Source organism: Nicotiana sylvestris, chromosome 9 (genome assembly GCF_000393655.2).
Source record: "Nicotiana sylvestris chromosome 9, ASM39365v2, whole genome shotgun sequence".
In the NCBI taxonomy this organism is placed as follows: Eukaryota; Viridiplantae; Streptophyta; class Magnoliopsida; order Solanales; family Solanaceae; genus Nicotiana; species Nicotiana sylvestris.
The window spans coordinates 111,570,623-111,584,133 of NC_091065.1; the positions used below are offsets into that span (position 1 = coordinate 111,570,623).

General features: G+C 38.8%; 1 protein-coding gene and 1 long non-coding RNA gene across 3 annotated transcripts; both read right to left on the reverse strand.

Moving 5' to 3' along the window:
- Positions 1–2,618: 2,618 nt before the first annotated feature.
- Positions 2,619–3,882, reverse strand: LOC138876836 (uncharacterized). The gene is made up of 3 exons (XR_011402112.1): positions 3,825–3,882; positions 3,706–3,757; positions 2,619–3,032 (listed from the first exon to the last, which is right to left on the reverse strand). It is a non-coding gene; the product is annotated as an uncharacterized lncRNA (long non-coding RNA).
- A 6,152-nt stretch (positions 3,883–10,034) lies between these two features.
- On the reverse strand, positions 10,035–13,245 carry LOC138876960 (uncharacterized). Of its 2 annotated transcripts, none has more exons than XM_070156246.1 (2): positions 11,734–13,245; positions 10,035–10,842 (listed from the first exon to the last, which is right to left on the reverse strand). In XM_070156246.1, the coding sequence occupies exons 1-2, from the start codon at positions 12,788–12,790 to the stop codon at positions 10,208–10,210; spliced, it is 1,692 nt and encodes a 563-aa protein (XP_070012347.1). In that variant the 5' UTR covers positions 12,791–13,245; the 3' UTR covers positions 10,035–10,207. The 2 variants fall into 2 exon arrangements, with proteins under 2 accessions (XP_070012347.1, XP_070012346.1); XM_070156245.1 differs by having other exon boundaries at positions 10,035–11,487.
- Positions 13,246–13,511: the final 266 nt, after the last annotated feature.

Sequence of the window (13,511 nt, forward strand, 5' to 3'; positions counted from 1 at the left end):
AGATTTATAGTTAAACCAACTCGTATGAAGTTCTTAGTAGTAAAATTCAGATTTTTGGGGAACTAATGAAAGAAAAACCAAATCCTAGAACTATTAGGCTCGGTTGAAACATGACGCGAACAAAAAGGAAAGGATTATATGTTTAGATTAGAAAGAGTAAGAAAATCTAGGATCCCCTCTTCTTGTTTCCTTTGTTAATTTTTGGTAACAAATTAGATACAAAAGAAATATCCCGAAGAGCACGCAATTCTATTTTTTGTTCTAAAAAACTCATTTTCGTTTTTTTTTTATTTTTCTTTTCTTTTCTTTTCTTTTCTTTTCTCTTAGTATTCAAGAAATCCCAAGACTTACCAAGAACGAAATCTTGATAAAAACCGCTCTGATACCACTTGATAACAACTAGGTCGGGAATCCAAATGAGAGTAAGAATTTGAGAAGTAAATGCGGAAGCAATAACAACAAGGAATTGAACAACTAGAATTAAAGAGATGAAAATAAAGGATATGGGACGAATTCAAGGAAAGAATTCCAAGAACTTCCAAGAACGTAAGTTCTATAGCCTTGACAAGATCAAAGTAACAACGTCTTGATTTATGGAAGAAATCAAACGCCTTTACTTAAAAAGCAAATCAAAACAATAGATTCGGATCTTGACCACTTTACGAGTAACTTGAGACAACAATTAATAACTAGTATTAATCACCTTCTAAGAATACCACAAAGGAATCAAAGATATCATAAAAGAGAAGTAATCTTACTACCTTGAACTAAGAACTAGTAAAGGTTGAAAGATAAATCTCAAAGCACAAGTAACAAAGGTTCAAAAGAACTCTCAAAGTATGATATACTTAATCAATAAATGTTGTGTCTTATGAATGAGAAGAACTCCTTATTTATAGGAGTTAAAAGCACTTAAAATAATGTAGGGGGTTGCTAAAAAGTCATCTAAATTAGGTAGGGGGCTGCTAGGGGTCACAATAGCCATCAAACTTAGGTAGGTGGCTCCTAAGGGGTAACAAAAGCCATCAAAATTAAGTGGGGGGCGGCCAAATCCTTTTGGGGCAGATTTGGGCCTTAAAACTATTAGTTTGGGCCATTGGTTTGGACTCCAATTGGGCTCCTTTTGAAACACCCCCTTTTGGACCTCTTTTAAGGTCATTTTGAGCCCTATTGGTGGACTTCAAGGGCTGATTTGGTAACCCAATCTTCCTCCTCTTGGACTTCAATTTGGACTACCAAATAATTGTAAAACTTGGACAATTCATCTCCTTTGGGCTTGAGCTCTTCCTCTACAATTAAAAGCTTCTTTATTTGCCATTGAAGTCTAGCAACCTTAGTTTGCAACTCTTTAGCTTGAGATCTTGTATATGGCCTTGGAGCTTCCAAAACTCTATCCTTGTCCTTGATGCTATCACCTAGCCAATTCACATCCTTTATCCTTGAGCTCTTCCTCCCAATTAATAACTTCTTCATTTGCACTTGAAGTCTAATGATCTTGTTTTGTAATTCTTTAGCTTGAACTCTTATTAAAGGCCATCTTTGAGATTCAAAAGCTTCATCCATGTCCTTGAATAGAGTTGAGCTTCCTAGGATGCTATCATTCCCCTCTTCTTGAAGAAAATTCGTCCTCGAATTTTGACCTTGCAAGAAAAAGAAAACACGCACTAGTAAATGGTATCCACTAATCTGAAAAAATAGTAGGAATAAAATAAGATAGTGACAATGTGTCCATTTAACCCAATCAATCCTAATAGGTATAAATACTCCCTTATAAAGAATATGGACATCATCATCCCAATAAAATTTATGTCTACCTAGATTAATACAATAAAAACCTCTCTTAGATGCACCATGCAATGGAACTTGCAATTCGATCTTGTCGGTACGGCAGTCCATGAGTATACATGATAAAGAAATTATAAGAGAGTAACTACACATCCATTTAATATAAGTACCTTTACCACATTTAACAAACAAGATACATTCATGATATAGACTACTAACTACAATTACAAATCTCATGGATTCCTCTACATGAAAGAGTATTTGATCACCAGTATTACAACAATCATGCATATCCTCTTTACTAGAAACAAATACTTTTACAATCTTACAATGAACATGACTTGAAGAATGACTCCCCATCACATAACAAAGATCACATTCTTTAGCACATGAAAACTCATTAGCCACTTGAATAAGATAAGAAGAAATATTTAACTCATTTGCAAGCCTCTTCACAGAAATTCCATGCCTCTTTCCACCAAGTTGGAATAAGTAATCATCTATGTCATACACAATTTCAAAAGGAAGCGAATTACTCTTACACATTAACTTAGATATTATAGTTAATGACTTGATTGAATATTAGAGACGAACACTTACGACTCAACTCTACGCACGATCTAGATTCAGGAAGAAGGTAACAACCCTAGATGTCATGTAGCCTCCTGATTATAAATGTGGCGCGCTACACATCCATAATCAAGACTCTACTAGACACGGCTCATAGACAACCCCTAGGACAGACTTGCTCTGATACCAAGTTTGTCACGACCCAAACTGAAGGGCCATGACTAGCACCCGACCACACTTGCCGAGCACCAACGTACATTTCATCTAACCTTCATTATTATCTTTTAAGGCTGACGAGATCAATATAAATGGTAGACCTAGATCATGGACAACCAGCAATAAAATATGACGGCATGAACATACATAGCAGGGGATGACCAGACAATCAAGAAACTACGTATAAGATATGAGCTACCTCGCTACTATGAAAGACTATACAACAAAAACTAGCCGACAAGGCATACCAAACTATACATGAGACGACACCTGTCTATGAGCCTCTAACAGAACATAAGTGTTGCAACATAGCCGGAACAGGGCCCCGACATACCCATAATGTCTATAACAAAAATTGCATACCAAGACCAAGGCAAGTCCGGAGAAGGGATCTCGCCAATCACCGCTGAACTGGACAGTCTACTGTGGTGGGGGAGCTGCACCTGCCTGTCTATCAGGACCTGCAGCACGACATGCAGCGTCCACAAATAAAAGGACGTCAGTACGAATAAAGTACTGAGTATGTAAGGCAAGGAACCATAAATGCGATCAGTAATGTAAGCAAGGATAGAGAATATACAACCTGTAACATCTTAGTACCTCTGAGGGCTACTTACATGAAATGCATGATACATATGTATAAATACATAAACCTTTAAAGCATTCGCCTCTGTGGGCATCATCATCATCATATCGTACCCGGCCATAATAGGCTCGGTAGAATCGTACCCGGCCACGTGGAGCTCGGTAAAACCCAACTGATCAGTGGTTGCACAATAGGTGCCGTACCCGGCCAACTATAGCGTGGCTCGGTAGAGTAAAATAGATACATATATATAATGCATGCTCGACTCATGGAATCACATTCTAAACCTTTCGGAGTGACGTAAGGTCGGTATCCTCTGTACACGTTATTAGGACTAAGTCTTCACTATGAACCTTATAAGATTCAGGAAGTATGAACAACATTGATAACATAAGAATAAGAGAAGCAACATGTATCAATCGTTCCATAAGAGGGAAAACAATGTAAGTACTGCTAGCTTCTAAGAGTAGAGTATCTTTGGAAGCTCGTTCATTACATTATGTACAATCGGAGTCGTGCAAAAGAAGGAAAGGGATAGCCTCACATACCTTGTATATACTTTCCCAATCTCAAGCTATGCAATTGTCAAAACTCCTTAGTCTACAATAAGAGAAACGATACTATCGTTATCATTTAAGCGTCATAACTATTATATATCGACCACAACCTATTTTACGATGAAACGGACAGCACCTCCCCTATATATATGACCTCACACCATTCAAAATAGTCACCAAACAGCCCAAACAACATCAATAATAAACATATTGAGCCTCCCAATATAGTCCACACACAGCCTAATCACTCCATACATACGACGACCACCATAGTCGTGTCAAACAATCTGGAAATGTTACGAATAACTATCAGCCCATAACCCTACATATATATGGTGTTTCCCCACACCCTTCCTCCTCCAAAACTCCACAAGATAGTAGTAAAATACGCAGCCCAACAACAACGCAAAACAGTCCACAAAACAATAACATTACTACCAAACCTTTCGATATATATCTCACAAGTTCTAGCTTCAATGGCTTAGCCGCAACTTGGATAATCTTAAATACATATAGAGTAAGAGGTTCCTTACCTTTATACAGAAAGAACAACTCCAATTTGACCTTAAATTTCCATGAAATATCCCTCCAATGCTGCCACAACAACAAAAAAGCGAAACTAGCGATCAATTAGTGTTTTTCGACACTAGAATCACTTTAGAAGGCTTGAAATCACCTAGGATTGATATTAAGAACATGAGGGAGTATTTACAGAACATAAACCCTTTAAAACAACCTCCCACACGAGCTGGAACAACACAAAAATGAGCAACAACAAGAAGAACAAGAGACTTACTAGCGCCACGGAATTCCCGACACTTGATTTGTGTTGTTTGCCCCTTTTTTGGGTCTTGAATCTTGAGAGAACCTTGAGAGGATGTTCCTAGGGTTCTAAGGTCTGAAAATAGTGAAAAGAAATGACTTAAAACGGGTTGTAGTCATCCTATATAGGTCCAAATATCTTAAACCGACTTAGTGGGCCCCATAGAGAGGTGCTTGGCGCAGTCTCGCGAAAACGCGAATATCTCTCTACTCTGAGATCGTATCGATGAACGGTTTAATGCGTTGGAAACTAGACTCATAGATATTTAATTTTGTGGATAGATCACCCCGTAATTCCTTGTAAATTATGAGAAAATTTTAGAAACATTTGACCTAATGTTTAAGTAAAATTATGAACCTAAGTTGCGACAACTTTTATCGACTTTTGTTTCATAACTCGTTTGACTTCAAGACTTATGATACGGATATTATATGATTAAAATACCTTAATAAATGACCTCTTGAGTGTATTAAGCACCGCAAGATTACCTAAAAATACGAGTTACAACATCCTTGATTCGTTTAACTTCTAATACTGGTTAATCACCCTTATACACTCTTGTATCACTTAAGACCAATAGGATTGACTTTTTATCATCTCAAAGATAATTCCTTCTTGGATTTATGTTAACTAATATATGGCATGAACTAACACATGCGGATATGGGTTGTAACACGCAGCCAGAGAGCATATATGTAAAAATCTGTGAAAATGATAAATCTTGACTATGAAATGAATTAATTTGACTTCGGTCAACGTTTTAGGTAAACGGACCCGGACCCGTGATTTGACGATCCCAGAGGATCCGTAGGAAAATATGGGACTTGGGTGTATGCCTGGAATCGAATTCCGAGGTTCGAAGCCCGAGAAATGAATTTTTGAAGAAAATTATTTTCTGAAATTGTTTATAAGGTTTGGAAATGAATTTTTATTAAAACTTCATAGTATCTTGCCCGTATTTTGTTTCCGGCGCACCGTACATGTCTTATATGGGACTTAAGATAATCCTGTGAAGTTTGGTAAGAAACGGAATTCGTTTGACGTGATTCGGACCTTAAATGCAAAATTCGATGTTTAAAGAAGTTTTGAGAAATTTCATTGATTTTGATGTTTAATTCGATGTTCATGATGTTATTTCGGTGATTTGATTATACGAATAAGTCCGTAGAATGTTTTTGAGGTTGTGTGTATATTTAGTTTGGAGCCCCGAGGGCTCAGGTGAGTTTTGGATAGGCCACGGGGTGCATTTTAGGCTTAGAAAAATTGCAGATTTTTAGTTGTGCATAGCAGGCCTACAGGCTTCGCATTGGCTCGCAAATGTGAGAGGCTGATCGCAATTGCGAAGGAAGCCAGGCCAGCTCCAGTCTCGCAAATGCGAGACTCTTTTCGCAAATGCGAAACTCCCCTGTTCAGCCTTGGGTCGCAAATGCGACCCTGTCTTTGCAATTCCCATCTCGCAATTGCGAGACCCCCTTCGCATTTCCCAACCTAGTAGAGGTCGGGGTTCATAATTGCGAACCCCTATTCGCATTTCCCACATCTGCAACCTGCAACTTTTATACTTAGACGAATTTTTAACCCATTTTCACATCTTTTCAAAACACAAACTCCCTAGGGCAATTTTTCAGGAACAACTCTTCTTCCAAATCGATTATAAGTTGATTTTAACTCATTTCCTTCAATCATTAACATCTTTTAATATGATTTCAACTCAAAATCAATGATTTTAATGGGGGAAATTGGGTGTTTTGGGTAGAACTTAGGTTTTCCAAAAATTGGGGATTTGGACCTCGATTTGAGGTCTCATTTCAAAACAAATTATATATTTAGGTTCGTGGGGGAAGGGGTAATATGGTTTTGGTTCGAATCTCGGGTTTTGACCATGTGGGTCCGGGGGCGATTTTTAACTTTTTGGGTAAAACTTTGGAAAACTCATTTTCATGCATTGGGGTTGATTTATTTAGCGTTTATAGATATAATTAAGCAACTTGTGGCTAGATTCGAGCGAATTGGTGGTGGAATTAAGAGGTGAAGCTATAATTGAAACGTGAATTTGCATTCGTGGCATCAAGGTAAGTGCTTGGTCTAACCTTAGCTTGAGGAATTAGGAGTTGTGCCTTATTTGCTACGTGTTAATTGTGGAGTACGATGTATAGGCATGGTGACGAGTATCTATACGTCGGTGTCAAGCATGCCCGTGGGTCTTGTATTATAATTGTTATGATTCCAGTGTGGTTTATTGTTCCTCACATGTTATTATCATTAGTATTCCCTTGCCAGGATGTTGTTGAAATATTAATGTTCTCTTGTCGGGAAAGTTGTTATATTGCTCTTGTTCCCTTGCCGAGATTCTTTGTGATTATGGTTGGTTTGTAACTGGGAGCGGGTGGAACGCTACCACAGAAATATATGAAATGGGAGCGGGTGGCACGCCTGCCACAATATATTTGTAATGGGAGCGGGTAGCACACCTGCCACAAGATATTTGAAATGGGAGCGGGTGGCACGCCTGCCACGAGATAATTGAAATGGGAGCGGGTGGCAAGCCTGCCACAAGATATTTGAAATGGGAACGAGTGGCACGCTTGCATCAAGATATTTGAAATGGGAGCGGGTGGCATGCCTGCCACGAGATATTTGAAATGAGAGCGGGTGGCAAGCCTGCCACGAGATAATTGAAATGGGAGCGGGTGGCACACCTGCCACAAGATATATGAAATGGGATCGAGTTGCATGCCAGCAACGAGGTAAATGAAATGGGATCGGGTTGCAGGCCTGCAACAAGATGTGAAATGAAAGTGAAATCTGCCTTTGTTTTACTTATCCTTGTTAGTAGTTGGATTTTGGTTCCTTTATAATTCTCTTGATATTCTGTTTTTACCTGTTATTCCCCGAAGCATGTTTTCCCCCTCCCACCTTTATTTCTTTACTCTTGCTTTACTTTTTGCTGTATATTATATAACTGCATAGGTTTTATTTGGGGGTCTGGTCCTAGCCTCGTCACTACTTCGCCGAGGTTAGGCTAGGCACTTACCAGCACATGGGGTCGGTTGTGCTGATACTACATTCTGCACTATGTGCAGATCCCGGAGCAGCTCTTGGACCGTAGTTTGGAGGCTAGCTTCAGTCCACGCGGAGATCCAAGGTAGACCTGCAGGCGTCCGCAGGCCCTGGCGTCTCCTCTATCTTTTATTTCCTGTTTCATCTTTTTTCTTCAGAAATAGTATGTCTTTTATTTTAAGACCTTGTATTTAGCAGTCTTAGACCGTTTGTGGTACTGTGACATCAGGTTTTGGGTGATTAAGGCTTAAGCAGTTGTAATAGATACAGACTTCAGATATTTTATGGTTTTCTTCCACTTAAATTAAATTTTCACTGTTTATATATTATCACTTTATGTTTGTTAAAAAAGAAAGAAATGGATATTGAAGTAATTAGTTTAAGGGTTTGGCTTTCCTAGCTCGCATTAGTAGGCGCCATCACGACTCCCGAGGATGGGAAATCCAGATCGTGATAAGTTGGTATCAGAGCTCTAGGTTACATGGGTCTCACAGTTCACAGACAAGCTTAGTAGAGTCTGAGGGATCGGTACAGAGACGTCTGTATTTATCCCCCAGAGGCTACAACGTTAGGAAAATTTCACATTTATTCTCTCCTATCGTGCTTGGTTCCTCTATGCAAATTGAATTTCTACTCTATTCTTTCGCAGATGGCGAGAACACGCGTTTCCTTATCCACTAACCAGCAGCTCGAGCCCCCAGCAGTAGCTCCCACGAGGGGTGGAGGACGAGACCGAGGCCGTTCTAGAGGCCGAGGTAGGGGTAGAGCTCAGCCCCGAGCAGCAGCACCAGTAGCGGAGCCTCAAGTTGATTTTGATGATGAGGTTCCGGCCCCAGCAGTTCCGGTAGGCCCAACTCAGGTCCCAGATGGGTTTATTGCTACACCAGTTCTCCAGGATGCTCTGGTCCGTCAAGTGGGCCTTATGGAGAGTATCACCCGGGCAGGCTTGCTTCCTGTTGCACCAACCGTCTCTCAGGCTGGAGGAGGAGCCCAGACTCCTGCTACTCGCACTCCGGAGCAGGTAGCTCCCCAGTTTCAGACTCCAGCAGTTCATCCAGTTGGAGCAGTTCAGTCGGGTGTGGTAGCTCAGACCGATGATGGAGTAGTTATGTCTGCCGATGCTTTGTGGAGGTTGGATAGGTTCACCAAGCTCTTCGCACTACTTTCAGCGGTGCATCTACTGAGGATCCCCAGGATTATCTTGACAGATGTTATGAGGTACTCAGTAACATGGGGATAGTTGAGACCAATAAGGTTGATTTTGCTACTTTTCGCTTGTCTAGATCCGCCAAGACTTGGTGGAGAGATTACTGTTTGGCTAGACCAGCCGAATCACCAGCCTTGACTTGGGAGCAGTTTACTCAACTATTTCTGGAGAAGTTTCTCCCATCACTCAGAGAGAGGCCTATCGGAGGCAGTTTGAGCGTCTCCATCAAGGTTCTATGACTGTTACCCAGTATGAGACCAGATTCATCGACTTGGCTCGTCATTCTCTTATCATACTTACCACCGAGAGAGAGAGGTTGAGGAGGTTCATTGAGGGACTTATTTAGCCGATTTGTCTTCAAATGGCTAGGGAGATAGGGAGTGAGATTTCCTTCTAGGAGGCGGCCAATGTGGCCTGGAGAGTTGAGATGGTTCTATCGCAGGGAGGTGGTTAGGGGTCTGACAAGAGGCCTCGTTATTTAGGCCAATTCAATGGTACCTCGTTTGGAGGTAGGGATTCGTATGGTAGAGGCCATCCTTCTAGGCCTTTTCAGTCAGCGCTTCAGGTTTCTCACGGTGCTTCAGGTGGTCGTGGTTACCATATACAGTATTCTGATCAGCAGGCCTACAGTGCCCCACCAGCTCCTATCAGTGCACCGCCGCTTCAAAGTTTCCGAGGTCGTCAGCCCCAGCAGCTGAGGGCTTGTTTTACTTGTGGCGACACAAGGCACATTGTTAGGTATTTCCCTCGAGCACCGAGTAGCTCTCAGCATTAGGGTTCCCGTGCCATGGTTCAGGCACCGAGTGTTCCTGATAACAACTAGGTCAGGAATCCAAATTAGAGTAAGAATTTGAGAAGTAAATGCGGAAACAATAACAACAAGGAATTGAACAACTAGAATTAAAGAGATGAAAATAAAGGATATGGGACGAATTCAAGGAAAGAATTCCAAGAACTTCCAAGAACGTAAGTTCTATAGCCTTGACAAGATCAAAGTAACAACGTCTTGATTTATGGAAGAAATCAAACGCCTTTACTTAAAAAGCAAATCAAAACAATAGATTCGGATCTTGACCACTTTACGAGTAACTTGAGACAACAATTAATAACTAGTATTAATCGCCTTCTAAGAATACCACAAAGGAATCAAAGATATCATAAAAGAGAAGTAATCTTACTACCTTGAACTAAGAACTAGTAAAGGTTGAAAGATAAATCTCAAAGCACAAGTAACAAAGGTTCAAAAGAACTCTCAAAGTATGATATACTTAATCAATAAATGTTGTATCTTATGAATGAGAAGAACTCCCTATTTATAGGAGTACTAAGTCATAAAAGTCCTTAAAATTAGGTAGGGTGGTTGCTAAGGCATACAAAGTCATTACAATTAGGTAGGGTGGTTGCTAAAGAGTAAGAAAAGTCATTAAAATTAGGTGAGGGCGGCCAAGACCCTTTGGGGCAGATTTGGGCCTTAAAACAACTAGTTTGGGCCATTGGTTTGGACTCCAATTGGGCTCCTTTTGAAACACCCCCTTTTGGACCTCTTTTAAACTTATTTTGAGCCCTTTTTGATGGACTTCAAGGGCTAATTTGGTGACCCAATCTTCCTCCTCTTGGACTTCAATTTGGACCACCATATAATTGTAAAATTTGGACAATTTATTTCCTTTGGTCTTGAGCTCTTCCTCTACAATTGAAAGCTTCTTTATTTGCCATTGAAGTCTAGCAACCTTAGTTTGCAACTCTTTAGCTTGAGATCTTGTATATGGCCTTGGAGCTTCCAAAACTCTATCCTTGTCCTTGATGCTATCACCTAGCCAATTCACATCCTTTATCCTTGAGCTCTTCCTCCCAATTAATAACTTCTTCATTTGCACTTGAAGTCTAATGATCTTGTTTTGTAATTCTTTAGCTTGAACTCTTATTAAAGGCCATCTTTGAGATTCAAAAGCTTCATCCATGTCCTTGAATAGAGTTGAGCTTCCTAGGATGCTATCATTCCCCTCTTCTTGAAGAAAATTCGTCCTCGAATTTTGACCTTGCAAGAAAAAGAAAACACGCACTAGTAAATGGTATCCACTAATCTGAAAAAATAGTAGGAATAAAATAAGATAGTGACAATGTGTCCATTTAACCCAATCAATCCTAATAGGTATAAATACTCCCTTATAAAGAATATGGACATCATCATCCCAATAAAATTTATGTCTACCTAGATTAATACAATAAAAACCTCTCTTAGATGCACCATGCAATGGAACTTGCAATTCGATCTTGTCGGTACGGCAGTCCATGAGTATACATGATAAAGAAATTATAAGAGAGTAACTACACATCCATTTAATATAAGTACCTTTACCACATTTAACAAACAAGATACATTCATGATATAGACTACTAACTACAATTACAAATCTCATGGATTCCTCTACATGAAAGAGTATTTGATCACCAGTATTACAACAATCATGCATATCCTCTTTACTAGAAACAAATACTTTTACAATCTTACAATGAACATGACTTGAAGAATGACTCCCCATCACATAACAAAGATCACATTCTTTAGCACATGAAAACTCATTAGCCACTTGAATAAGATAAGAAGAAATATTTAACTCATTTGCAAGCCTCTTCACAGAAATTCCATGCCTCTTTCCACCAAGTTGGAATAAGTAATCATCTATGTCATACACAATTTCAAAAGGAAGCGAATTACTCTTACACATTAACTTAGATATTATAGTTAATGACTTGATGTGCATCAAAATATCATCATCTACAAAAATTATAAAGTCACCAATATAAGAAATAAGAGTGTAATTCATTACCTCCAAAAATACCTTAGGTGTTCTAGAAAGACCAAGAATGCAAATAAACCAATTATACATACCATACTTGGACTTATTTACCAATGGAACATCATCACCTTGTATTCTTTTATGCAATGGCTCCACCTTAGCAATGCTTTTAGGCAACTCCATGTCATAACCCTGTAAATAAGAATCGAAATAGTCAAAAGGTTTAATAACAAAGAATTTAATCAAGCTTTTGTCTTCCACCATCCAACAAGAATTGATATTGCCGAATTTATGTTGGAATCCAATTGGATCTTTTGCCACCATCTCTTGCGCCTCACCACTCCTTTCAAAAGGTATTTCATCACGTGGCTGCACAAAATCACAAGAACTAAAACAAGAAAGAGTTAATGGGTTAGGAAGTAAAGAAACGTTTTTCTTGCTTACACTCTCTTTGGCTTTTATCGCAAGACTAATGTTTTCCTCACCCTTAGCCTCTTTTCTCTCACTAAAGAGTTCTTTTCCTTCACTCAATCTCTCTTGTTTCTCTCTCTCTACCTTACAAACTTTGTTTCTCTTATTGCTTTCTCTCTTTTCTTTTTTCTCAAGATCATTGTTTACCTCACTTGACATCCCACTCTTTTTACTCAAGACAACCTCTCCTTTTTCCTCTCTTGGAATGTCAACATGCACTCCCTTACTCTTCTCATTCTTTTCTCTCTCGTATTTTTCCATATTCTTTTTAACAATCTTTTCATCTGCACAAATTTGTGAGGGAGTCAAAGGTCCAAGACTGAGTTTCTTCCCATTAACCTCAAAAGAGTATCTATTTTTTTCGATACTATATGAAGCACTTCTATAGATATTCCATGGCCTTCCCAACAAGATATGAAAACGATTCATGGGAATGACATCACACCAGATCACATCCTCATACCTTCCAATAGAGAATGGTAATAACACTCTTTTATCTACCTTTACTCCTTTCAACATGTAGGGATCAATATGTTCAACACAAGGCAAGTTCAATTTCTCAACCATATAAGTGCTAATTAAGTTATAGTTAAATGCTTTGTCAATTCTAAGGGTATAAATTGTAGACATCACTTTAGCTCTTGTTTGAAAAATAACTTTACCATTGTCTTCTTTCCATTCGATATATTGTAATATCGACCTTTCAAGAGTCATAGATCTACTCCTTCCACTGCAACTACCTATTTGAGATATCTTGACATAGATTAAAGGAAATATGAATCTCTCAAATTTGGCTTCTTTGTTTTTTTTTCAATTGTTCTCTCACACACTTTATCCTTTTTTTCTCTCGAAATGACCTTTGAACAAAATACTTTGTAGATTTATAGTTAAACCAACTCGTATGAAGTTCTTAGTAGTAAAATTCAGATTTTTGGGGAACTAATGAAAGAAAAACCAAATCCTAGAACTATTAGGCTCGGTTGAAACATGACGCGAACAAAAAGGAAAGGATTATATGTTTAGATTCGAAAGAGTAAGAAAATCTAGGATCCCCTCTTCTTGTTTCCTTTGTTAATTTTTGGTAACAAATTAGATACAAAAGAAATATTCCGGAGAGCACTCAATTCTATTTTTTTTGTTCTAAAAACTGATTTTCGCTTCTTTTTTTCTTTTTTTTTAATTTTTTTTCTTTTCTTTTCTTTGCTCTTAGTATTCAAGAAATCCCAAGACTTACCAAGAACGAAATCTTGATAAAAACCGCTCTGATACCACTTGATAACAACTAGGTCGGGAATCCAAATTAGAGTAAGAATTTGAGAAGTAAATGCGGAAACAATAACAACAAGGAATTGAACAACTAGAATTAAAGAGATGAAAATAAAGGATATGGGACGAATTCAAGGAAAGAATTCCAAGAACTTCCAAGAACGTAAGT

Coding starts and splice junctions, on each gene's coding strand:
- LOC138876960 (XM_070156245.1), bottom strand. CDS start 12,790: ATGACTCTTGAAAGGTCGATATTACAATATATCGAATGGAAAGAAGAC. Junction 11,488..11,733: donor ATTGCATAAAAGAATACAAG/GTGATGATGTTC, acceptor TGTATGACATAG/ATGATTACTTATTCCAACTT.